The sequence below is a fragment of the Podarcis liolepis genome (genome assembly GCF_965112155.1).
Source record: "Podarcis liolepis genome assembly, chromosome: 16".
NCBI lineage: Eukaryota > Metazoa > Chordata > Lepidosauria > Squamata > Lacertidae > Podarcis > Podarcis liolepis.
Window position 1 is genome coordinate 7,242,556 of NC_139567.1, and position 25,657 is coordinate 7,268,212.

Below are 25,657 nucleotides of genomic sequence, written 5' to 3' on the forward strand. Positions count from 1 at the left end.
CATTTTTGCAAAGCAATCCCCTCTAATATAGTGTTGTTTTCAACAAATATTTCATGCACGCTTTATGCATTTCTGTGCACATTAATTGCCTGGAGAACTGCGTTGCAGAATTTAGAGAAGTGCAGATTTCAAAGGAATTTAGAGAAGTGCAGATTTCAAAGTTCCTCTTTACTGTGTTCCAGGGCCCCCAGCTTCTAGAAAGAGCAGCTCTACAATCAGGCTCAGCCACGTATTTGACCCCAAAATAACCCTTCAGCACCTGGTCACACCCACCAGTGTCACCGGGTTAACTATAAAACGCTGTGCATTTCCTTGCGGAGAGCACAGGGAGGGAATCTGCAGCTCAAGGTACCGGACTTCCCAAATCAGCACAGGTACTGTCCACTCTACACTTTCTTTTCTTGGACTTGATCAGTGTTTCCCGCAAGGGCTAAGCCACAGTCTGTGGGGTGCTGGAACCATCCAGGGGATGGTGGTAGTAGCCTCAGGTGCAATTGGGGGGGGCGTTGAATAAAAATAAGGGGGCAGTGGAAGCATAAAGAAAGGAGAGGATAGAAGAAAAATTTGAGAAACAGTTCGTAAATGTGGGACGGCAACAACGCCTCCCTTGGATCCAGTGGTTGTGCTGGAGGTGAGAGTTTTTTCTGGGCTTGGGGGAACTCATATCAGCTTCACCCAGGCCCAGGAAGTGGATTGCAGCTGGCCTGCCTATTTGGTCAATGGCAGGCAGGTTGCAGTGCTGGCCCCACCCCTGGGGTTGAATACAACCCCACGGTGCCATTTTGGTTGGGAAGGCTCTTCTCTGCTTCCAGTAAGGCACCTGTAAGGCAAATATTTCTGTGTATAGACCTTCCCTTAGCCCATTTCTAAATACCGTATTTTTCGCTCTATAAGACACACTTTTTCCCTCCTAAAAAGTAAGGGGAAATGTGTGTGTGTCTTATGGAGCGAATGCAGGCTGTGCAGCTATCCCCGAAGCCAGAACAGCAAGAGGGATTGCTGCTTTCACTGCACAGCGATCCCTCTTGCTGTTCTGGCTTCTGAGATTCAGAATATATTTTTTTTCTTGTTTTCCTCCTCCAAACTAGGTGCGTCTTGTGGTCTGGTGCGTCTTATAGAGCGAAAAATATGGTGCTTAAATTTCCTGTCATTATGGTCATTGGGAGCCAAAGCTAAATATATTTCTCTGAAATTTTAAGAATGAGAATAGCACAGATTTCCATTTGTGATGGGAAATGGGAAACTGTTAGCAGTCAGATGTTGCTGGACTACAATTCCCATCATCAGTAACCATTCCTCATTCTGGTTGGGGCTGCTGGGAGTTGGAGTTCAACAGTGTCTGGAGGACCACAGGTCCTTCCCACTTGATTTATAGCTTGTCATTAAAAAAAAAAATAGTTTTGGTTTATTATGATTATACTCCTGTCAGCTACCTTGTGCGTTTCCATAATAAATTTCTTCCCTGGCCTGGCAAACCTGCTATTAGCTCTATAGCAGAGAACAGGCCACATCTACATTGGACACTGAAAGCAATAGTTAAAGCACAGCCTTTCCCCAAATAATCCTGGGAACTATAGTTTGTTTGTTTTTAATTTGTTTTTTAATAAAAAATTAATAATCCCACTTTATCACTACCCGAAGGAGTCTAGAAGCGGCTAACATTCTCCTTTCCCTTCCTCCCCCACAACAAACACTCTGTGAGATGAGTGGGGCTGAGAGACTTCAGAGAAGTGTGACTGGCCCAAGGTCACCCAGCAGCTGCATGTGGAGGAGCGGAGACGCGAACCCGGTTCACCAGATTATGAGTCTACTGCTCTAAACCACTACACAACACTGGGTCTCTCTCTCTCTCTCTCTCTTAATAATAATAATAAAGGAACTATAGTTTGTTAAGGGTGTTGGGAGTTGTAGCTCTGTGAGGGGTAAACTTTCTTTGGAAAGATTTGGATGCTGTCAGGTCTCTGCTCATCAGGAATCATAGCCTATGATATCAATCTCTTTTAGTAGCTCCCTCTCAGGATTGTTGCTGTGCCTGCAGAAAAAGCATCCAAGAGCCTGAAGTTCAAGCAATTCTATAAAAGCACTGGAGAAAGTGGGAGACACTGTAGAGATGGAACCCCAGAAGTATGAGCCCCATAAGGTGGGACCCCAGAAATGTGAGCCGTACGAGGTGGAAGCCAAGAGGAAGAAAACTTGGGATCAGGAAATGGCAGATTTATTCACTGCATTTGGGCCAATATCAGGTGAAAAACAACTTCTTACTTTTCTATTTGTTACCCTAGAAAAGGACCCGGACTGCATATATCCCTATTTAGCCAATGTAAAAATTTCTTCTTCTTGTTTGAAATTTCATAATCAATATTTAAAACATATAACCATTAATGAGCACTTAAAATTTAATATTTATATTTAAACAAATCCCTGAGTGGTTTACAACACAGGTTAAAATATCTTGAAGAAATAGCACCTACAGAAAATTCTGGATAATTTCTATGGTCTGTAAAACACAACTAACAACTAAACAGAGCATCCTCTCTGGTATCATAATAAATGCTCCTTCTGTGTATATGTAATATTAAATATATATACCAAAGTATCACATAATTGTAAAGAAATGAATATGACCTAATTTATGTTCTGATTTCTACAGATTCTAGAATGTTCATTTCAATCAACTACATTTAAAGGGGCTTTATTTTTATTACCCACACAATAGGTATACTAACCAAGTGAGGACAAGTCCCTCTCTGGCAACTGTGACGTTAACATATGAGAGTGCTGGAGGTGAAATAGTTAAACAGGTTACCCAATCAGGACCCAGGGGGTGGAGTCAGAGGCACTATAAAACCAGCTCTGGGAGGGGTGGAGGAGAGAGTTCGTTGGGAGTTGGGTGGTTGGTTGGAGTGGGAGTGAATTGGGATAGAGTCTGTGGGTAAGGTTGAGTTAGTGTAGCGAAATAAGCTGAGTCAGGAACAGTTAGGGGCTAGGAAGACAAGTAAATATCTGAGATGTGGTTTAGTGAGTGAGAGCAGGTAGCGGAAGTTATAGGTCTGGATAGGCACCCCATGATTGCAATTGACCGATACTGTTTATGAAACCACACGCTTGTTAAACTGCAATAAATAAACAGAAGTTTATGTTCCAATTTAACCCTGACTGGATTCAGTATTGTCCCAGGTAGGGCCTGGGTGGTGGCAGCGAGAAGTAAAGTGGTGGCACAGGGATCAATAGATGGTGAAACGTCCGGGGACCCTGTGTGATCACCACAGCAACTTCCAACCAAAACAATTAGGGCCATTTCTTCCTTGCCATAAGATACCAACCAGTCTTCAGAGATAATGTCAAAAGACTCCTGGAGACAGGCTAGAGTGTGATGCCTTGAAGACACGGGTGGAGAAATTGCATCCCTCCAGATGTTGTTAGGTTCTTGACACACGTCAGCGCCAGCCAGCATGGCCAAGGATCAGGGCTTAAGGAAGCTGTAACCTGACAGCGTTGGAGGGATACAGGTGTTTACTGCATAAATTGTAGAATTGTAGAGTTGGGAGGAAGGGACCGTGTGGGTCACACAGGTTCCCTATTCCTGCTTTAAGAGAGCCACATTATCTGACTGGGAAAAGAGGCTCTACAGTGGTACCTCGGGTTACATACGCTTCAGGTTACATACGCTTCAGGTTACAGACTCCACTCACACAGAAATATTACCTCGGATTAAGAACCTTGCTTCAGGATGAGAACAGAAATCGTGCTCCGGCGGCGTGGCAGCAGCAGGAGGCAGCGGCGTAGCGTGAGTTCTCAGCACCCGGGGCAAGGCAAGTAATTTGCGCCCCCTAACCCGAGGCAAGGCAAGTAATTTGCGCCCCCCCCTAACCCGCGAGTTGCCGCTGGCGCTGCCGCCCAAACGACGCCGCTTGCCCGAAGGAGGAGGGGGGCAGAGAGGCGAGGAAAATGCAACTGCCCAGCAGCTGCAGCAGCACCGGCGGAGGCGGGGCTCTGAAGAGGGGCTGCCTGGCACGTCCTCCACGGCGAGCGCTGAGAGCCGCTGCCTGCCGGGCGCCTTCAGCCCGGACGCGCGCACAGCTCGGCGGTTCCGCGAGACATGCGGCTCCGCTACAGCCTGCGCCCGAGGCTCTTCGGCGACTCCAGAGGCAGCGAGCGCGCCCCCCCAGATGTTGCGCCCGGTGCGGCCGGCACCCCTGGCACCCCCCACGCTACGCCACTGGCAGGAGGCCCCATTAGCTAAAGTGGTGCTTCAGGTTAAGAACAGTTTCAGGTTAAGAACGGACCTCTGGAACGAATTAAGTACTTAACCCGAGGTACCATTGTATTTAGGGTCTGTAGTACTGAATAGTTGGGAGCACTGACATTTCTTATATGTTGCTGACTTCCAGAATTGCCTCTACATGCCTTTGATTTTGTCCTCTGACTTGTTACCTTCCTCTGCTTCCATGTGGCTCCACCTTCTCCCCACCCTAGGCACAATCATCAGCTGAGGCAACTACAGTACTGGGCAATAGTTTATCCTTCTTTGTTCCAATGGGATCGACCTGGCTGAATACCAAGTACTCTTGTTGAACTGTTTTAACTGATTTGCTGTTTAACTGGTTTCTCCAAGAAAGAAAAAACTCATCAGGCGATCATATAATTCCATCTGCTGATACAGTTGCTGCTTTGCAGTCAGTCAAAGTCTCTGGTTTCTTTAGATATCCATTGTATCCTCATAGGATATGGTCATCAGTTTGGCTGTGAATGTGTTAACAGGTTAAAATACAGCCAGGTCATTCTTTTTCTTCCATTTGGCTTGAAGCTGGTTTGGAGAAAAACATATCAAGAAACTACAGGGTTATATCATCTGGAGGCACAACTTTGGTGGCACAACGATTTTGGAGAACTGTAATATTAAGGCTGAGATCCAGCAGAGGTGGTTTCTTGAAAGGCTTTAAAATAAGCAAATACAGTGGTACCTCGGGTTACATATGCTTCAGGTTACATACGCTTCAGGTTACAGAGTCCGCTAACCCAGAAATAGTGCTTCAGGTTAAGAACTTTGCTTCAGGATGAGAACAGAAATCATGCTCCGGCGGTGCGGCAGCAGCGGGAGGTCCCATTAGCTAAAGTGGTGCTTCAGGTTAAGAACAGTTTCAGGTTAAGTACAGACCTCCAGAACTAATTAAGTACTTAACCTGAGGTACCACTGTAGATATAAAAAGGGAATCTTGACACACCAACTGAAGCATTCATCTTCTAATCTATATATTAGAGAGACGGGAACCTTAGGCTCAGGGGTCAAATAGGGCCAAGCAGCCCTCTTGATATGGTCCATAGAACACTCCCCAGGCCACACCCTCTCTTCCCAGGCCACACCCTCTCTTCCCAGGCCACACCCTCCACTGGCCTCAAATCCCACCTTCTTGGGGTATCTCCCTGGTCTGGAATGTGTCCTTGAACTCTGATTGAACTCTGATTGAGCTCTTGGCTGCCTGGATGAAGAGAAGCATGTGTATAAAGTAGGCTAGTGTACATAGGTTAAATTTGCAATCATTTCTCTTCCCACTTCTGCTTCTGGTCCCAGTGTGGCCTCAACCTATGAAATATCTCATGCACATTATTTCCAGGTGTAGCACAAAAATTAAAAATGTGGCAACTGACAGAAGATGGTGTTCAGAGCCAACAGAGTTGGTTATTTCCTCCTCCAGATATCTCTTGGCTTATATGTTTTTGTGTAATATGTATCTGTCTATGTATATTTTCCCCCAGGGCCTTTGCATCCCTCAAGTACAGAGAATGTGCAAATGAAGAGGGAGCCCTGGTTGTTCAGATTTTGGGATATCAACCAGAATTACTTCTTCCTACAGAACAACATACTAATAGCAGCCCCGCAAAATTCCAATTCATCAGGTAGCTGCTGAAGCTCTTCTTGTCTGTATGCATTTCTCAATCATTTGTAAATTTGGGATTTGGGTAATGGAGGTGTTGGGTTTGCCACTCTTTTTATAGGGTGCATGACTATTGCCATTGCTGATAAATGGACCAATCTCTGATCTACCTTCTTTCATTTCTACCCCACTCTGATTCCTCCCCATATATGAAGATTCCTATTAACCCTATCAGCACCAGTAAATCTTACAGTTAAGCAAAATGATGTAGTGGCTAGAATGTTAGGCTAGGACCTTGGAGACCAAAGTTGAAATCTCTACTGAGCCTTGAAGCTCACTGGTTAACCATGGGACAGTCACTATCTCTCAGCCTAACCTGCCTCACAGGGTTATTGCAGGGATGAAATGAGGAGGGTGAGGCCCATGTACACCACCTTGAACTCCATGAAAGATAAAAGATGGAATATGAATTTTTGTAACAACAAGAACAACCGCCACCACCACCATCTCCTAATTAGTATCTTCTCATCCAAAACTCTTGCACCATTGAAAGATGCTTTTCACTATCTCTTGTACCATTTAACCTGTTTCTCTGTTGTTCTCCAGATGAGTTAATGGTTGTACTCCCAAACCACTCTCTAGAAGAAAAAAAGCGACCCATATTTATTGGCCTCAGAGATAAGAGCTACACCCTGTTCTGTGTGAAGTCTGGTGAAGGTCAACCTCAGCTAAAGTTAGAGGTGAGTTTCAGGTGTAGTTGTAGTTCAGTTTCAGTTGTTGAATTCACTCTGTCCTGAGAGAGCTCCGTTGATAGAGCATGAAACTCTAAATTTCAGGGTTGTGGGTTCAAGCCCCACACTGGGCAAAAGATTCCTGCATTGCAGGGGGTTGGATTGGATGACCCTCATGGTCCCTTCCAACTCTAGAATCCCATGAATTGTAATCCTAAAAGATTATCCTGTCATGAAGATAGTGACTCTATTCCAATGCGTGTCAAGAGCACCATTCTAGAGTCTATGACACTCCTCGACCTCTGTTGAGAACCCTAGCCTGAATAGACAAATATCCTTGGTTTTATCTTCAATCTATGTTTACAGTTTAACTCCCCTTTTTTCAATAGTTCAACTGGTCTGAACAGGCTAGTTCTTATCTAATGGAAGTTCAAAGCATTAGGAAGATGAAACTATCTTCTAAGTAATATCTGGTTGGATATTACCTGAACCACTTATATCAGAGATGGGTTGTGTGGTTTTTTTTGCAATTCATCCCATCTACACTCTCTGCATGGTTATTAACCTACCCTGCTGGATATAAGAGCATCCCACATGGTTTTGTTAAAGTCTGCGACTGGACTTTGGAAAAATAAAACTCTAGTTCCTATCTTTTTAAGAGTACTTCTAGAGTTGGGATTAAAGGTGGAGTCCTTGTCAGTAGATCTTTGACCCCTCTCTCAATAGTCAGGCAGCCCTTATACAAAGGGAATCACCCATGTCATATCTGTTTGTCCTCTATGATTAGGGTTATATATATTCTGTGCTAAACACAGACCTGGTATTCTGTACCAAGATCTTTGCTTACAGAGGAGGAATACTGAGACCCAGGGATACTTCTCCACACTTTGTTTGTTTGCCCCCTTTTTACAGAGAATGCTTACATGGATGCACATTACAGTGTTTTATATATAGTGGTACCTCTGCTTGCGAACAGGATCCGTTCCGGAGTCCCATTCGCAACCTGAGCAGAACACAACCGGCATCTGCGAGGGTCGTGATTTGCCGCTTCTGCGTATGCGCATGACGTCATTTTGAGCGTCTGCGCAGGCGCGAGTGGCGAAACCCAGAAGTAACCCTTTTTGGTACTTCTGGGTCGCTGCGGGATGCAACCTGAAAACATTTAACCCGAAGCATCTTTAACCTGAGGTATGATAGTACAACAGTAGATTACACTGCATTCTATATATCCTTCCTATTTCTACCCCAGAAATGATTGGTGGCAGTCTTTTTTGTGACAGAATGTGATTGTTGCGCTAGCCTATCCAGTGTGGCAAGGCAAAGCATAATTCAGGATTTTAGGGGCTATTGTGCCTTTAATTTAAAGGTTCCTATGCTTGTTGTTTCTGCCTGCTTCATTATGTCCTGTCAACACTGTTAGGTAATTAGTTCCAAATTGTCCTTTAATTAGTTTGCTTCTATTTCCAGTGGAATAGAATGAACTTTAGTTACTGGTTTCTGATATTTCCCCATTTAAAAAAAAATAATGTAGTAGTATAGAACACAGGAAAAAAAACCCCGATAATAGAAACTGTTGGCATGGAACACAAGCTTTGAAATGGACTATTTGTTGTTAATCCAGAAACCATGCTGTCCTATTAATACCATGTAACTTTTCTGTCTGAATTTTCATGTTTTCTTAGGAGAGAAAAATTCGTCAGCTTTATGAAAAAAATGAGGAATTCAAGAGCTTCACCTTCTACAGCAAAACTGATGGCAGCGAAGAGACATGCTCTTTTCAGTCTGCAGAGTTCCCAGACTGGTTCATAAGCACTTCACCTGAGCCAAACCAACCTGTTGGTTTGAGTAAGCGAGATGGGTCTGCAAATACTCTGTTTTATTTTGAAATAAAATAATTCATCAGCATAGATTGGAACTATTGTTTTTAAGGGGAACTGAAAGCTGGAATCTGATATATTTGGGGTGTAGCAAAACGAAGTCCATTGCAGCACTATGTGGACAATTTAGGAAAGCAATTAATAACCCCCCATCCATTGCTGATGCTGTCAACTTTACAGCCCAATCAGCTGCATTTTATGAAAAGCAACAACCAACACATCAGGAGCAGCCAGAAGTTTCATGAACTAGTAAACAAGGTGTTATGTAGAGATGTGCAGAGAAATGTGTCAGATGAAGGGTTTCTTTAGAAGATGTTCGTGCTTTTTTAGTAGCCCTCAGAAAATTGTCTCAAGTTGAGTACACAGTGGCATCTTACAATGAGGGGAAAATTGTATAAGAGGGAAAATATGGGATCTGTCAGTTACCAAATGGATAAATGAGTACAAAAAGGTAGCTAGATATTGGAAGACATTAGTGGGAATAATCAGTGAAATATTTCAGTGGAAAATAGAGCTAGACCCAGTGGTGTGTCTTTAATGATTTTTGTAAAGAACTGTGTGCCCGTAGAGAAACAAATCCCAATCTTACACATTGTTACAGTGGCATAAATAGCATTTGCAAAATCATGGAAAAGACTCAACATTATAAAAGATATATGATCAAATGGAAATCATTAAATGGTCAGCTTTGAAAAGAGAGATGAAGAATTATAGAAACAATCTTCTCAGCTTTGTTGTTGTTTAGTCATTTAGTCGTGTCCGACTCTTCGTGACCCCATGGACCAGAGCACACCAGGCACTCCTGTCTTCCACTGCCTCCCGCAGTTTGGTCAGACTCATGCTGGTAGCTTCGAAAACACTGTCCAACCATCTTGTCCTCTGTCGTCCCCTTCACCTTGTGCCCTCAATCTTTCCCAACATCAGGGTCTTTTCCAGGGAGTCTTCTCTTCTCATGAGGAAGCCAAAGGATTGGAGCCTCAGCTTCAGGATCTGTCCTTCCAGTGAGCACTCAGGGCTGATTTCCTTAAGAATGGATAGGTTTGATCTTCTTGCAGTACATAGGACTCTCAAGAGTCTCCTCAGCTAGGACAGTTATTCAATATATAGGGGGAGAGAACTCATTATTAAGGGAAAAGGGAGAGATTTTATGTTTGTTATATCACTCCTCACTTCACTGTTCTAAATGTGATCTGAGTGGGAGCACTTTTGCAGAGGGAGAGGCAAGAAGCTGCTAACTCTGATGTCACTGGCATTTGTCATCAGGGAGGAGGAGTGGACAAAGGCTATAAAAAGTCTTATTCCCCATCTCTTCCTCCTCCTTTCCTGAAGACAAGACACAGCAGCACCCAACCTGCTTGCCCTGTAAGCAGTGAAAGATTAGCTGGTCGTCATAGTTGGAACTGAGCAGGGCTTCTTTGTTCCTTTCTGCAACTGGCTGGTGGAAGGAAATACTGTATTACAAGCCTGGAGCAATGAGCTGTGGGTGCTGAATAATTAGGTTGATTGGCTTGACTGGCTGCTGGTTGCTTTGCAGGTACATAAGTGTGGGGAAATAGGGACGTGGGTGGTGTTGTGGTCTAAACCATGGAGCCCCTCGGGCTTCCTGATCGGAAGGTTGGCGGCTCGAATCCCTGCGATGGGGTGAGCTCCCGTTGCTTGGTCCCTACTCCCAACCTAGCAGTTCGAAAGCACACCAAAAAAGTGCAAGTAGATAAATAGGTACCACTCTGGCGGGAAGGTAAATGGCGTTTCCGTGTGCTGCTCTGGTTTCGGTGTTCTGTTGCGCCAGAAGCGGCTTCGTCATGCTGGCCACATGACCTGGAAAAACTGCAGACAAAACGCTGGCTCCCTTGGCTAGTAAAGTGAGAAGAGTGCTGCAACCCCAGAGTCGTATGTGACTGGACTTAACTGTCAGGGGTCCTTTACCTTTACCCTTACCTAAGTGTGGGGAAATGGGGAAGCAAGTGGACAGAATTGGTGCCTATAATTATTACTATTACTATTAATTAAATTTGTATACTGCCCTTCATCTGTAGAGCTCAGCGTGGTTCGCAGCATAAAAATACAGGATAAAACCAAAACAAAAATTACATAAGAATAAAGAACAAAACCAAAACAAAGCAATAACCCTCCATCAAGCACTTTTCAGATGAATAGTGATTCCAGAGACTTGCACAGTGGACTTTGCAACCTTGTGGGGCAGGTTATGGACCACTGACCTTTGTCACACACTCTGGAATATGTATCTTGGAGGGTTGGGTGTTTCAGGAAAACCTCTCTCCTCACTTTAAATAGGGGGTAATGTCCAGGTTTATTCCCTGCAGTTTAGGTTCACCCATGCAAGACAGGCTTAGGAGTCAGAGAGAGAATTGGTACGTTTCCCACAGATTGTCTGATTTCCCTTATGAAGTTTTGATAAGCTCTTGGGTCTCAGTGTTCCTTACACAATTAAGTTGTGGTTAATACAGTGATCGCAGTTTACCCTATAACCTGCAACTTGCCTCCTAATTTCTCACCCAAAATTTGGGAGTCAGATAGGAAGCTAAAGTGCACAGAAAGAGGAATGAAATGCAATTCTGTAAATAGGAGTTAAATAGTTATTTTTTTTTCTTTTTAAGGGGACGCAGGTGGTGCTGTGGGCTACACCACAGAGCCTAGGACTTGCTGATCAGAAGGTCAGCGGTTCAAATCCCTGCGACGGGGTGAGCTCCCGTTGCTTGGTCCCTGCCCCTGCCAACCTAGCAGTTCTAAAGCATGTCAAAGTGCAAGTAGATAAATAGGTACTGCTCCAGCGGGAAGGTAAACGGCATTCCTGTGCGCTGCTCTGCTTTGCCCGAAGCGGCTTAGTATTGCTGGCCACATGACCCGGAAGCTGTATGCCGGCTCCCTCGGCCAATAAAGTGAGACGAGCGCCGCAACCCCGAAGTCAGTCACGACTGGACCTAATGGTCAGGGGTCCCTTTACCTTTACCCTAGTTAATTTTTATGTGATTTTTGTTTTAAAATTAAATAATAAATATGCCAGAGCTCAGGCACTGATTTTGAGTTTAGTAAAGTTACTAAGCTGAATGCATATTACATCAGCCTCAACTTGGCTTTGACTAGTGCTGCATCAACAATGTAGTACTCAGATGCTGAAGAGATAAAGGAACAGTGTTGTAATCAAAGGAATTTTAATATTCAGGAAGTTGTTTATGAGTAATCTTAACTTTGCATTCCAAGTGGGACTTGAGCTAGTATTACCAGGAACAACTTTAGGTGTGGTCAGTGCCAAGTTCAGTTTTGAGAATGCTTGATAGATTTATTTGAACATGAAAGGAATGATTCCCACATTAAATTCCCACTGTTAAATGGACCATGGGATCCTTGCAGGTTGGTTGCCGGGTGCTGGCAGGACCGAGAAAGCAATGACCACCTACTGAATGTGAGAAATAAGGCTTATTGAAGTCCTTTTGATGAAAACACTCAGCAGTAGAGTCTTCCTGGACTTCGCCTCCTGCACTGTGGGAGACATGCCTAAGCCTCTTTGCAAAGTGAGTGCCATGAGCAAAGTTTTCACATTTTGCCTTTGGACTGCCTTGTACCTGATCTCAGGCAAACCCAGCACAAGAAAGATGTATTGCGGTTGGTAGAATGAAAGGAAGGGCAAAACACAGCATTTGCATGGGTTGGAAAATGAGGAAGAATGTGCACTGAAAGAAAGGGGTGAAATAGCACCTCTTTAGGATCCAGGAATTCCAGTCTCCTGCTGCCCAATTCAACCCCAGCTCTGGTGGAATTTACTCCCTCTTGACCCCTCCTGCCCCCCCAATGGTGCATTGTGCCCAGCTGAGAAAATTAATATTTTAATGTGAGATGAAGAGTTATTTTTGCCTTAGAGATTTCCTTCAAAACAGAAATCCTGTTTCACAAGAACTTAGACATAGGTAATCTGGGTTCAGGGTAGCTGCAATCACATCAGAGACCCTGTCATTCAATTACTTACAGCTCAAACCTGGAATGTCTTAGAATAGGAGTCGGCAAACTATGTCTGGGGGCTGAATGTGGCCCCCTCAGCTCGTAAATCTGGCCCGTGGACCCTGCCACCCGCTCGGTCAGCCCCTGCACGCTGCGTACACCACATCACACGGGGACTGACTTCCATGATGCTGGCATGGCTTCTGGGCAGGTGCCTACACTGGCGCAGGATTGGCTGCAGGAAGTTGTTTATTTCCTTGACATCTGATGGGAGGGTGTTCCACAGGGCAGGCACCACCATCGACAAGGCCCTTTAAAGTGTCGTGAGATTGGCATCTTCTGTAAACATCTGCCAATAATAAGGCTCAACTCAAATTACCCTTGAATATGTAAATCACACCCACCAGTGTCTGTGGGCTGCTATAAAGAGTTTTGTAAGGACCATTGGAGGAGCGCAGAGAAGGAACCTCCGTCCCATAGCACAAGACTGCTCTACATCAGTGCAGGTACCAACCCCGCAACTGTCTCTCTATGCTTTCTTTTCTTGAGCTGCTTTGTTCCCCTGTTAGGGCTAAACCACCTGTGAGGCAGGAAAGCTGTGTATAGCTCAGGGATCACCAATATTTTAAGTCCTGTGGGCACACTTCAAATTTTGAGTGCGTGCTGTGGGAGTTCCCCTCGCCCGCCTGTCACTTATCTCTCTTCTCCCCCAAATCACACCCTTGAACAAAAGGAGAATGCGTGCACATACACACTTCACAGGGATCTGGGAATTATCCTGAGCCTTTTAAAGTACACACAGCTGAAAGTGGATGTGGGAACCTGCGGCACTATAGAAATTTATAAGGGAAGAAAAAACTAACCACCCTTACCGTCCCAGGACTAAGGGAGTAGCCAGGGGCTCCCAGAGGCTTTGTGGGTGCCAGCGAAAGGCCTCAAAGGCCCCATTGCAGTCATCAATGCAATGCTGGTAATCCCTGGTCTAGCTCTTCCCTTGAATGATTTCCCTATCATTATAGCCACTTAAGAGACAGACTAAGAATCTCAGGGAACTGTGATGGTTTAGTTTAACAGCTCCTGTGACCTGGTATGGTTTGCTGTTTGTTAAGATTCTGCATGCATCCCTCCTTTATTTTTTTCATTTTTCTATTTTTCGTTTGCTGTATGGTTGGTTATGCATTTATTATAATCCAGCCTGTACAGTTTGTTTTTATATAATGGAAAGGGAACATCTGTCTGTGTCCTCTTCCAGTCCTTACAAAGCTGCTGTTAGCTCCATAGTGGAAGAGATGGGGGAGGTACTATATTTTTATCTGATGGTTATAGTGTTTGGGGAATTTTGATTCAGAAAATGGCAGGGGGAGTGAAAGGGTAAAAAAAGAGAAGTCCTCTCTTCCCCAGAGCCACTACTTTGAACAAAATTGTAGAGCTCCATGGCTACTTTAAAAACTTGGGAGAGATGCTATATTGGGGTGCTGAGGACCCCCGAATTTTCAAGGAGGTCCTGCTGGGCTTTTGCATGGCCACTGCGGGTCTTGCCAGGCCCTCCTGTAGCTAGGATGGGCCCTGTCAGGCTTTCTCTTTACTCTAGGTGAGGGAAACTGAGGATGGGACAGAAATTTGATTCAGTTTTCATTCAAAGGCGAACCTATCAAAATTGTGCTTTCCAAAAAATTTACACTTGTCCAGATTTTGCAGCGCAGTTATCCAGTCAAGTAATGCGTGGGGGGGGGGGGATTGCACATATTTGAGTAAAGTGTCCACAAAAGTGCACTTTTTGGTGAAAATAACATATTCATTGTTTCTCTTGTTGGTTTCTGCCTCGATGAGGCCATTGACTCTGTACTCTTCCATCCCCCTTGTTGCTTAAGGTGAGGCTGCAGTATAGCTCAAGTGACAGTCAGTGCACCACTGTTTTTGTTCAGAATGCTTACAGTGGTGTCCAAACTTTTTTCAAAGAGGGCCAGATTTGATGAAGTGAAGGGCTTTGAGGGCCAACCAAATGGCCAACCAAATGTGTTAACCTTTTTTTTAATTTTTTTTAAAAAGATATTTATTAAAGTTTCCAATTTTTTATTAAAAAAACCAAACAAACATAAAAATATTAAAAACACTTAAATTTCACAACTTATTTTCTTGTAGCTTATTTCCCCGACCTCCTCATACCTCCCCTTCTTGTATACCCAATTTACGTTGCTTATACAGCAAATCCTTATCTCAACATCTTAAATTATTGTAGCTTTAAATTCTTGCTCAGAAAAAGAAGGTCATTTTATCATAATTACAGCTTGAAATCACTTAACTTCAATCCAGCATCATTCAACATTCCTTAATTTTACAATATTTTTGTAAATAGTCCTTAGTTTTTTTCCAATCTTCTTCTGCCGACTCTTCTCCCTGGTCCCGGATTCTGCCAGTCATTTCTGCATGTCCCATACAGTCAATCAGTTTCATCTGCTGTGTTAACCTTTTTTTAGGGTTGAAGTTAAGTTTTTTAAAGGATTTTACCCCAGGAAATAAACTGCCACAGGGGGCGGATTAAACCGACTGGCGGGCCAGATTAGGTCCCCAAAATGGCCTTTGGACATGCCTGGCACCTTAAGATGTCCTCTGTAGCTTATCACTCTCTGTTTCAACAGCTGTAACTGCTGAAGAGGTGACAAATATCCTGAATGTCAGCCAGTCTTCAGGAAGGAATGGAGAAAGCAGGAGGAGATGAAGGTTTGTACACCCACAAGAAGAAGGAATTGGCACATTTCTTTTCATATAAAGAAACAAAATTCTTTACTTTTCTATTTGTTTTCCAAGGCGATGTTCCCAAATCTGCAGATAGCTTTCTGAAAATCATTGGAGGCTAGATAATGAGAAAAGAAAAGAATCAGAAGTGGCTTCAAAATTACACTACATTAATATGTATACTGTATAGAGAGAAGCCTCTCTTTCTTTCTTTCTTTCTTTCTTTCTTTCTTTCTTTCTTTCTTTCTTTCTTTCTTTCTTTCTTTCCTTCCTTCCTTCCTTCCTTCCTTCCTTCCTTCCTTCTTTCTTTCTTTCTTTCTTTCTTTCTTTCTTTCTTTCTTTCTTTCTTTCCTTCCTTCTTTCTTTCTTGGCTTCAAGAGGCAATGGTCTCTGTATGGGGATTCCCCTGTGCTTGGTCAGGGACCTGTAATTAGTGAAGCACAGTTGTTGACAAGAATGAGACCTTGTCAATGAGACCTTGTATCTTCTCAGAGATCTGAACTGCCCCCTGATTTGGAATGGGCATTGTTAAAGATTTCACACTTGTAAGAAATCAGTCTTTTAATGTTGCAGCCAGCACCCACACCTTGGAACTCCCTGCCTATTGATATCATGCAGGCAGCTTCACTGTGCCCTTTTGGAGACATGCTTAAAACATTTTTGTCTAGGCAGGCCTATCCAGACCCCTAGGTGTTGATGTGTTTTATAATCTCTTTTCTGTCTGCTCTACAATTTTAATGGCCTTTTGTATAGTTTTACTTTTTTGTTTAAACTGTTTTCATTGAAAATTTTTATATAACCTGTAGACCACTGAGAGGTTTTGTTCTTACAGGCAAGCGGTATTTGCAAAAGAAATACAGGAACAATAATAAAAACTTTGCATCTCAAACTGTCAGAATTTCAGCACTAAGATTCAAACAGATGGCAAAGTTAATTTCTCTGTAAGTCAGCATTCCCAGGGCAACTTACATAACAACAACAACAAGTCTAATATAACTAAGACAGGCTTCTCCAACCTGGTGCCCTCCATCTATTTTGAGCTGTTACAGCTTCTATCAAGCTAAGCTAGCACAGTCACTCTGCGTGGGATTGATAGGAGCTACAGACCAAATCATCCGAGAAGCACCAAGTTGGTGAAGGTGGATCTAAAGGAATAATAAAACAGCACAGTGCAATGTAAAATGCAAATAAATAAAAACGGGCTGCAGCTCAAAAGAATTAAAAACTTAGCCATGTGAATCCAACTTCTGTCCAAAAATTGTTAATGGGTACATGAAGGCCTGTTCCAGGAACAGGAATCCGTCACTATCTCAAAAGAAATAACAGGACTTATTCTCTGGGCTTGGCTCTAACTGAGCTTTTCATGGTTTTCTGATTATGTTCCCATTCCTCCTCCACATCTGCCTGGGCCTGCCTTAGAGTACAGATTCCATACAGTATTTGGTTGACCACATACAGTCCTATGTTTGGATATAACCCTGGCCTGTCAGTCTAAAGCACAGAGGCTAAGGTTTATCAGGACTAGGGCAAACAGGCTGACTGTTAAAGCAACATGGCTGCTGAATGCCGAAGGTGCACCTCCTTATCCTGTGCTTTGATGCCTGAGATGTGTGTTTTCAGGACCCAACTTATTCCTGTGACTCTAATTGTTTTTAATTCTGACTTTTAAATGGTAGCAACCCACTCTGGGACCTGCTGGTGAAGGGTGGGTAATAAATTTCGATTTTAGTAATACAAAAAAATACTATAGCGCTGGCTGTCAGCTTCTCCTTAGCCTCAGCAATACCTGGAGAACTCAGCAGGGAGGAGGATGGGGGCCAAACCTGAACTGGTCTGCTCTGTCTGCCATTGGCTCTGGCTAATGTGGGTCTTTCTTCATTCCACCCCACCATTCCCAGTGGACACCATCCACCACTGTTTGAAGGTTTGGTGTGGTTTCTTCTCAAAGATATTAGCAGGCTCTTCTCCCATTTGATGCTGCACTGAATCTTAGGCATCCCATCCCATGGTGGATGAGGGCAGGGACAGAGCTGGAGGCAAGCCTCATCAGAGCTTGTTTCCAAAAGGGAAATGACAAGCATACCTACAGAGTGAGGTAACTGATCTCCTCTGCAGAAACCAGTGTGTGCAGTTTTCCATCCGGGTTAGTGCTATTGAAATGCAGAATACATATCAGTTGGCTGGGTCAGTTTGATCCATTGCTTTCCATTAATCAGGAGGAATGGAATTAAATATACAAGCAGTGGGAGGTGACTCAAAGCCAGAAATCCAACAGCTAAGGCAAGAGAGAAAATAGGGAGCCAGTCAAAGACCAGCAGCATGGACAGAGGTCAGCAAGGCTTACTGGGCATGGGCTGGATCACTCTGCGGACCAGACTGGTGCAGCGCAATGCCGGAAAACGCGTCTGTGCATGTCTGTGGCGCCAAGCGCCACAGCAATTTCCGGAGAAAAAATGGCGCAGCCCAAACGATATGAATCAGAACCATGCAGCAATTTCTGGACCATCTGCGGGCCAGATCCAGAACCCATTCGGGCCAGAACCGGCCCGCGGACCTTAGGTTGCTGACCTCTGGTATAGAATGAACATCAAGCCGCTTTTCTAGGAAGCATTGATAAAGGCCCTAAACACCTGGAGTCCCATGCTCCTACAATGTTCTTTTTTGAAGGCTGCTTAGTGTTTTCAGCCAGGGACAATATGTGAGCATGAGGTCTTGGGAAACCTTCAGGGTGGATGCTTGCTGGGTTTGGTGTTTCTTGTTGGGTAGTCTGGGTTGCTTGGTTCCTTCTTGATGAGTCCATCACTTGCTCATCCCAAGTGGCTTTTCAGGTTCCCTAAGGCTGCACAAGCTCTTTGACCCACAGCTGCTATAGCAGTGTTGAAGGAAAAGGGCAAAGAAATGACAATATATCTCACCACCAGTGCCTAGGTTGCTTGATGGGAGCCATGTCCATAACATGTTATGGCAAATGACACAGATTGCAGCCTAAAGCATTGTCAGTGAAGGATGCATCTAATTTTTCATTTTGGCAGTATACCTACCTGTGGTTTTAGCACTGGTTGAACAAAGTAAAACTTTGTTGTAGTTGTTTAGTCATTTAGTCGTGTCCGACTCTTCGTGACCCCCTGGACCAGAGCATGCCAGGCACTCCTGTCTTCCACTGCCTCCTGCAGTTTGGTCAAACTCATGTTCGTAGCTTCGAGAACACTGTCCAACCATCTTGTCCTCTGTCGTCCCCTTCTCCTTGCGCCCTCCATCTTTCCCAACATCAGGGTCTTTTCCAGGGAGTCTTCTCTTCTCATGAGGTGGCCAAAGTATTGGAGCCTCAGCTTCAGGATCTGTCCTTCCAGTGAGCACTCAGGGCTTACTGTATTTTTCGCTCTATAAGACGCACCAGACCACAAGACGCACCTAGTTTTTGGAAGAGGAAACCAAGAAAAAAAATATTCTGAATCTCAGAAGCCAGAACAGCAAGAGGGATCGCTGCGCAGTGAAAGCAGCGATCCTTCTTGCTGTTCTGGCTTCTGGGATAGCTGCACAGCCTGTATTCGCTCCATAAGATGAACACACATTTTCCCTTACTTTTTAGGAGGGAAAAAGTGAGTCTTATAGAGCAAAAAATACAGTATTTCCTTAAGAATTGATAGATTTCCTCCTTCATGGATCACTGCCTTGACATGGCAAAAGGGCTTGAATAACTCAGAGAAGCTATGAGCTATGCCGTGCAGGGCCACCCAAGATGGACAGGTCATAGTGGAGAGTTTTGACTAAACGTGATCCACCTGGAGCAGTTCCTGGAGCAGGAACTGGCAAGCCATTCCAGTATCCCTGCCAAGAAAACTCCATGGACAAAGACAACAGGCATATAAAAGTAAAACTAGGAACTTGTTTAACCAACTGTAGGCACAATACTCTAACTCTGCACAATTGATGCCATGTCATGCAAAAATGTGATTATTTCTAAGTATTGCTTGTTCCTTCTTTAGATTACTCCCCATTTTTTCTTGCATATGGATGTGTTTTTGGGTACATTATATATTTCCATCCTAATGTGTTCCCCAGTTCCTTCCAGGGGCGTTCGTCCAGCATTAGAGTATCCCTGGCGCTGCAGACTTACAGACATCAACCACAAGATCTTTGTCCTGCAGAATGACCATCTGATAGCATCCCCACCAAATTCCAACGCATCAGGTAATAGTTATTATGATTCCTTTGCATCTTGCTGGTCCTGCCATCACTGACTGAACACTTGTTTACATTCTGGAGCTGAGTAGCCAGGAATCGGGAAACAGGGTTTTTTATCATCCAGAACTCACCGGAACTTAGTTCCAGCACCATTGCCATTATAAGAAAACAAGGGACGTGTTTGAAATATACTCGGAGTCGAGAGTGGATTTCATGCTCTTTATTCAGCTCATAGTGGTGAGGAGGAATGGAGGTTCCCCCAGGATGTCTCTGTTATATACATTATTTACACAATGGGCCCCATGTGATTGGCTCATTCTGGGATTCTCCTGTAGGCCAATCCAGTTGCGGATTCACTTCCACCTGGAGCTGGATTGGGTGGCTCCTGTGGACCAATCAGACTGCTGCATTCTGAATCCTATTGTTCTAGGACCAATCAGACTGCTGTATTTTGGATCCTATTCAACTCAGTACATAACAGTGTTCATGGTGAGTTCCAGCAGCAATTTTTCTAGAAAAATAGCATTGTCAGGAAGGTATCTGATTCAACCACATCTCCTTTAACAATAGCTAGAAATGGTGCTCTGTGGTTTCTGTGGATTTCATGAGAACCACTGCAAAACTAGAAAGGAAATGGGAGAATGAGATATGCAGTTCTCTTCCTCTGTATTTTTTCCTCACAACAACCCTGTGAAGTAGGTTAGGTTGAGATTCAATGACTGGCCCTAAGCTGACATTGGTTATGATTGAACTTAAAGAGAAACAGATGAATTTGAGGATCAGAGCCCTACCTGAGGAAAAGGAAAGCTTGACAGAGTTTCAGGAGGAGACAGGACTAACATCGGTTGAGAAAGAGAGGTATTTGGGGGTTAGTATGACCGCCATGGTTTTCCCAGTAGTGATGTATGGAAGTGAGAGCTGGACCATAAAGAAGGCTGATTGCCGAAGAATTGATGCTTTTGAATTATGGTGCTGGAGGAGACTCTTGAGAGTCCCATGGACTGCAGGAAGATCAAACCTATCCATTCTTAAGGAAATCAGACCTGAGCGCTCACTGGAAAGACAGATCGTGAAGCTGAGGCTCCAATACTTTGGCCACCTCATGAGAAGAGAAGACTCCCTGGAAAAGACCCTGATGTTGGGAAAGATGGAGGGCACAAGGAGAAGGGGACGACAGAGAATGAGATGGTTGGATGGTGTTCTTGAAGCTACCAGCATGAGTTTGATCAAACTGCAGGAGGCAGTGGAGGACAGAAGTGCCTGGTGTGCTCTGGTCCATGGGGTTATGAAGAGTCGGACACGACTAAACGACTAAACAACAACAACAACAATGACCGCCAGAAATGTGAATTTATTCAAGGACAACTGTGAAGGACGTTGGATTGAAGAGACGGGGGATTTGGAAATATGGACAAATCTGAAGTTGTTATTGTTGGGCCGAGTTGCTGTGGTGGGGATGAGAGTTGCTGTGTTGTCGGGGATGTTGCTTTTGTTTCAAACATTGCAAGTTTTGGATGGGATGGATTGTTTCAGGAGGTGGCAGAGGGATGTCTCTAGATTTGTTTGGCAGGACAGGAAGCCTCGAGTAAAATTTAAGATATTGACGGATGCCAAAGAAGGAGGTGGACTTGCCCTGCCAGACTCCTAAACTTTGTTGTGAACCACCTGCTTTTTGCTGGCTGAGAGAATGGTTGCTTCTTGAAAGCACTGAAGTGTTGGATAATGGCAGATGAAGTTGATGGACTATATGGAATTGGCAGAAATGACTGGCAAGATCCAACACCAGGGAGAAGAGTCGGGGGAAGAAGACTGGAAAAAGTTTAAAGACTATTTATAGAAATATTGTAAAATTATTGAATGTTAGAAGAATGTTGGAATGAAGTTATATGGCTTTAGTAGAAATGTTATAAGGAATTAAGTATAAATAGATTAACAGAAAATTAAAGGAAAAAATAAGGCAAGAATGTGCTAAGATAATTATAGGATAGAAAACAGAGGAAGATGGAAAGGAATTGCTGAAACAATTAATAGAAGTGGAATACAAAAAGGGAGGTGAGAGGAGGTCGTTGGAAATAAGCGAATGAAAGATAAGATATTGAAAATGTTTGAGGTGTTTTTAAATTGTTTTTGTTTGTTTTTGTTTTGTGTGCAGTGTTTTTGTATTGCATTTGTATTGTTCTTTTTTTCTTTTTCTTTTCTTTTTGTTTGTTTGTTTGTAGTTCTCTGTTGAAACTGTTCGAAAAGTAATAAATATCATTTTTTAAAAAAAAGAAGAAGGGAAAAAAAGAGATTCAATGACTGGCCCAAGGCCACCCTGTGAGCTTAAGCTGAGTGGATATTCGAACCCTGGTCTCCCAGGTCATAGAGTGAGTTCGTGTAAACTGTATTTGTTGCTCCACCTGCTTTTGCATCTGGCCCTGCCCAGCAGTGGCATGTGGCCCTTGGAATGTTGCCCAGAAGGGATTGAGGACTGCAGGCCAAAAAGAGCTCCCCACTTCTGCCACAAGAGGTGGAAAAATTACAAATAGGGCATGGGATTATCTGTGGGTCTATGCAAACTACCGGCACTATGTAGCAGAAACTCATGAAAACTGGACACATGTCTACTGTAGTGATCATGTGTATAGAGACATATTTGATTTTGAGGGGATCATCAGTAGTTTCCCATCCTATTGAAAACCTTCCTTCCATTTTGGCTTCTCCTACAAAATTCCTGTACCAAATAAGAATGCATGATTTACTCCCTCTGACGGTACTGACCCTGTTTTGTTTTTTCTCTTTAGAAGTAGTATTTGACATATATCCCAACAGAGGTATTACGGGAAATGTAATCTTTATTGGCTTCAATGGACGTGTCCTGTCCTGTGTGGAATCTGGAGGAGGGCCTCCTCAACTAAAGGCAGTGGTGAGTTTTGTCCAGGGCTGGTCCAATCATTTTAGCACCTGCGGCAAACCACAAAACGGTGCCCCCTGCCACAGAAGAAGGTGGGAAGATCTACCTTAGGAACAAAGCAAGGAATCAAACCAACCTTACTCAATGGTTGAACTGGGAATCAAAGGGCATCATGGGTGGTTTGGCTCACTCTGAATGGGGCCCAGAGGGCAACCCCTTCCCTTTTCTCCCTAGGGGTGGGAGGAGACCAGCAGTCCCTCCTATTCTCTGAGGAGCCACTGTGAATGGGGTGGGGGACTGCTAAGAGTGATGTGCCTTGGTCCAGTATACTTGAAGGAGCATCTCCACCTCCATCGTTCTGCCCAGACACTGAGGTCCGGCTTCGAGGGCCTTCTGGCAGTTCCCTCACTGCAAGAAGCCAAGTTACAGGGAACCAGATAGCGGGCCTTCTCAGTAGTGGCGCCCGCCCTGTGGAACACCCTCCCATCAGATGTCAAGGAAATAAGCAGCTATCCTATTTTTAAGACATCTGAAAGCAGCTCTGTTTAGGGAAGTTTTTAATATTTAATGCTGTATTGTTTTTAACACTAGTTTGGGAGCTGTCCATTGTGGCTGGGGAAACTCAGCCAGATGGATGGGGTATAAATAATAAATTATTATTATTATTATTATTAACCCCATTAAAACAAAAACATACACATTTAGATGAATTAATGCATTCTAGTAGGCATTGTTGTTGCTTTTATCGATTACCTTGCCTTTCCTCCAAAGGAGACCAGGGTGGCAAACAATGAAGCAATAGAAAAATACAATTAAAAATAAAGTGCAACCACATTAAAAAGTTTAAAAACAATAATATATTGTTTTAAAGCTATTTTTAGGGTATTTACAAATAATCCCATATTTTCAGGATCCTCCCCTTCCCTTCCACAAACATTTGCTTTCTCTCAAGCAACTGCAAGTGATGCAATACAACTTTTCTTTCTACCCAAGTCTTTGCATTTCTGTTTTCTTTTAGCCTGGAAATATTAAGGAAATGTACAATGAGGTGAACGAATTCAGGAGCTCCACTTTCTTCAGAAAGGCTGGTGGCAAAGAGACGTACAGCTTGGAATCTGCAGCATTCCCGGGCTGGTTCATAAGCACTTCTCCTGAGCCAAACAAGCCTGTTGGTTTGAGCCGCCAAGGAGCCACGGAGATCACGGAATTTTATATGGCGAGAATATAGGACTAAATGTGACCTTCTGCTTTAAAGGAGAATATCTGCCACTACCAGGGAGCTGTCATTGAAAATACATGACACAGAGGAAATCATCCCCTAGAAACCCCGACGCTTCTCCATTTGTTATTATTTTTATTCTTTATTAAATTTGTTATTTGCTTTATCTTGCCCAGGACAACCCAAAGTGTCTTAGAACCAACCAAGAAACCAAATACATTAAAGTCTATAGGAAAAAAGAAATACATTAACACTCCTCCCACTTCACAGATAGTTAAGGACTAACGGCCTGGTAATAGTGGAAAGTTTTTGCCTGGGGCCTAAAGATATGATTGTGCCAGGCGAGCCTCCCTGGGGAGAACATTTCATAAATGGAGAGACACTGCAGAAAAGGCCCATTCTCATGTTGCCACACGCCAGATCTCTTTTTGAGGGGGCACACAAAGTAGAGCTGCAGATGATGATCGCTGGGTCTGGGTCAGTTAATATGTGAGAGGCAGTCCTTGAGATATTGTAGTCCAGTTTCTGGCTGATGTCACAATATATGTCTGTTGAGCTCTTTAGCACTTCAGCACTGGGGAGCTGTTCGGGTGGGGGAAAGCCAGGATTTATGAGGTAAAATTCCTGGCAACGCTCCTCAGGGGGTTATGGGGAGTGCACAGTATCCCGTGGTGTTGCTTAAGCTTGTATCTAGAAAGGCAGTACGGAAACAACCTCGGAAGTATGTCCCTGCCATGGACGAATCGTCTCAGGCATGATTTGTGATCGGTTCCTTGTGAATTTGGAATATTGGCGCTGATTATGGGGCGCTCCTGAAATGGCATATGATAAAGGGCTGCAATTAATCAGCTGCCGAAAGGAATGGATTTGAGCCATGAAGGTATTTCAATGATTTTCAACAAGCACAAAAATACTTACAATAGCCAGAATGGAAGGGGAGGCAAGGCAATGTTTGTTTTGATGGTTCCTAAATGGTCTTTTTCTCTCTTGACCACCCCTGTAAAATGAAAGAATCATGGGCAGGCGTTTTGATGTTATCTGTTACTGAGAGAGAGAGGGGAGCCAATGATTTATGCTCAACAAAGGGTTCTACAATTTCTTTTACACCCTTCCCTCTTGACTGAGGTTGAATGGATCTTATATAAATTTTCTTGGACTGGTTCAGGATTGGAGAAGAGAACAATTTGCTATGGACTGCTAATTACACTTGGCAGGAATTTAAATATGTGACTTTGATCTTTAACTGCGAGCTGTGGAAAATATTCCCAGAATTTTAATGGCAGAGCAGACATCAAGTTGGGGAGTTGTTTATAGCTCAGCAAGTACTTGAACAACAGAAGGAATGTTTTCAAAGGAGTGGAATGGACCAAGAACAATGACAATCTCTCTTCACACCAGGTCTAGGAACAACCTGCTAGAAGGAATGAACACATGAATTTTTTTTATATGTTTGGAAAATAAGAATGGTGCTGATTGTAAGGAAACAAGAAGGCTAGCCATGAAAATGGATTAAAACTAATAGAAGGATGAGAATGTGATTAAAGAAGAAGTGGCAACATCAGGAAGCATTGGACATGTTTGTAACAGGAGCGGGAAACCTTATTATTATTATTATTTTAAAAAAATGTATTAAATTTAAATAATTTGGATCAATTTATTAAAATTCGGGAAACACACACACACACACACACGAATGAAATATTGTAGTCCTGAGCCTTTTAAAGCTTTATAGGTCAAAACCAGCAATGGCCACTGAGAGATCCAGCAGAACTAGGAAACAGCTTTCACCTTTGTCCTTAGCCCACCGGAGATCATTGACCAGCAAGGTCAAGGCAGTTTCAGCCCCATGATGAGGCCTGAATCCCAAATGAAAAGGATCTAAATGGTCCACAGCCTCCAGGCGTGCCTGGAGTTGTTTAGCAACCACCCACTCAGTCACCGTGCCTCAAGATGGGAGATTTAAAACTGAGTGATTGTTGGCCATATTGGATGGGTCCAAAGATGGATGGGTCCAAAGATGGACAGAGTCAAGAAAAGAGGAGTGGTGATTTATGCAAAGGAGAGCCTATCACCAAAGTTCTTATTTAAGGATGAGCAAGGAAGAATTTTGGCAATCGAAATTCAGACCCAAGGAGAAAAGTTTTTGATATTAGGAATCTATGCACCGAATGAGGGGAAATCAG

General features: G+C 43.6%; 2 protein-coding genes across 4 annotated transcripts; both read left to right on the forward strand.

Moving 5' to 3' along the window:
- The first annotated feature begins 226 nt into the window (after positions 1–226).
- Positions 227–9,319, forward strand: LOC310695801 (interleukin-1 family member 10-like). 3 transcript variants are annotated; one of them, XM_083480770.1, is made up of 5 exons: positions 227–374; positions 2,005–2,243; positions 5,758–5,898; positions 6,483–6,616; positions 8,290–9,319. In XM_083480770.1, the coding sequence occupies exons 2-5, from the start codon at positions 2,111–2,113 to the stop codon at positions 8,500–8,502; spliced, it is 621 nt and encodes a 206-aa protein (XP_083336896.1). In that variant the 5' UTR covers positions 227–374; positions 2,005–2,110; the 3' UTR covers positions 8,503–9,319. The 3 variants fall into 3 exon arrangements, with proteins under 3 accessions (XP_083336896.1, XP_083336895.1, XP_083336894.1); XM_083480769.1 differs by having other exon boundaries at positions 2,008–2,243; XM_083480768.1 differs by having other exon boundaries at positions 2,039–2,243.
- A 3,501-nt stretch (positions 9,320–12,820) lies between these two features.
- Positions 12,821–23,640, forward strand: LOC310695817 (interleukin-36 alpha-like). The gene is made up of 5 exons (XM_083480804.1): positions 12,821–12,947; positions 15,081–15,162; positions 19,240–19,368; positions 22,146–22,267; positions 23,274–23,640. Exons 2-5 carry the CDS (start codon positions 15,114–15,116, stop codon positions 23,481–23,483), a joined length of 510 nt encoding a protein of 169 aa, XP_083336930.1. The 5' UTR covers positions 12,821–12,947; positions 15,081–15,113; the 3' UTR covers positions 23,484–23,640.
- The last annotated feature ends 2,017 nt before the right edge of the window (positions 23,641–25,657 follow it).

Bases quoted from the DNA above. Each gene is read 5' to 3' on its own strand.
- LOC310695801 (XM_083480770.1), top strand. From the start codon at position 2,111: ATGGAACCCCAGAAGTATGAGCCCCATAAGGTGGGACCCCAGAAATGT. The intron at 2,244-5,757 runs GTGAAAAACAAC...ATTTTCCCCCAG, and splicing joins TGCATTTGGGCCAATATCAG to GGCCTTTGCATCCCTCAAGT. The intron at 5,899-6,482 runs GTAGCTGCTGAA...GTTGTTCTCCAG, and splicing joins GCAAAATTCCAATTCATCAG to ATGAGTTAATGGTTGTACTC.
- LOC310695817 (XM_083480804.1), top strand. From the start codon at position 15,114: ATGTCAGCCAGTCTTCAGGAAGGAATGGAGAAAGCAGGAGGAGATGAA. The intron at 15,163-19,239 runs GTTTGTACACCC...TGTGTTCCCCAG, and splicing joins GAAAGCAGGAGGAGATGAAG to TTCCTTCCAGGGGCGTTCGT. The intron at 22,268-23,273 runs GTGAGTTTTGTC...GTTTTCTTTTAG, and splicing joins CTCCTCAACTAAAGGCAGTG to CCTGGAAATATTAAGGAAAT.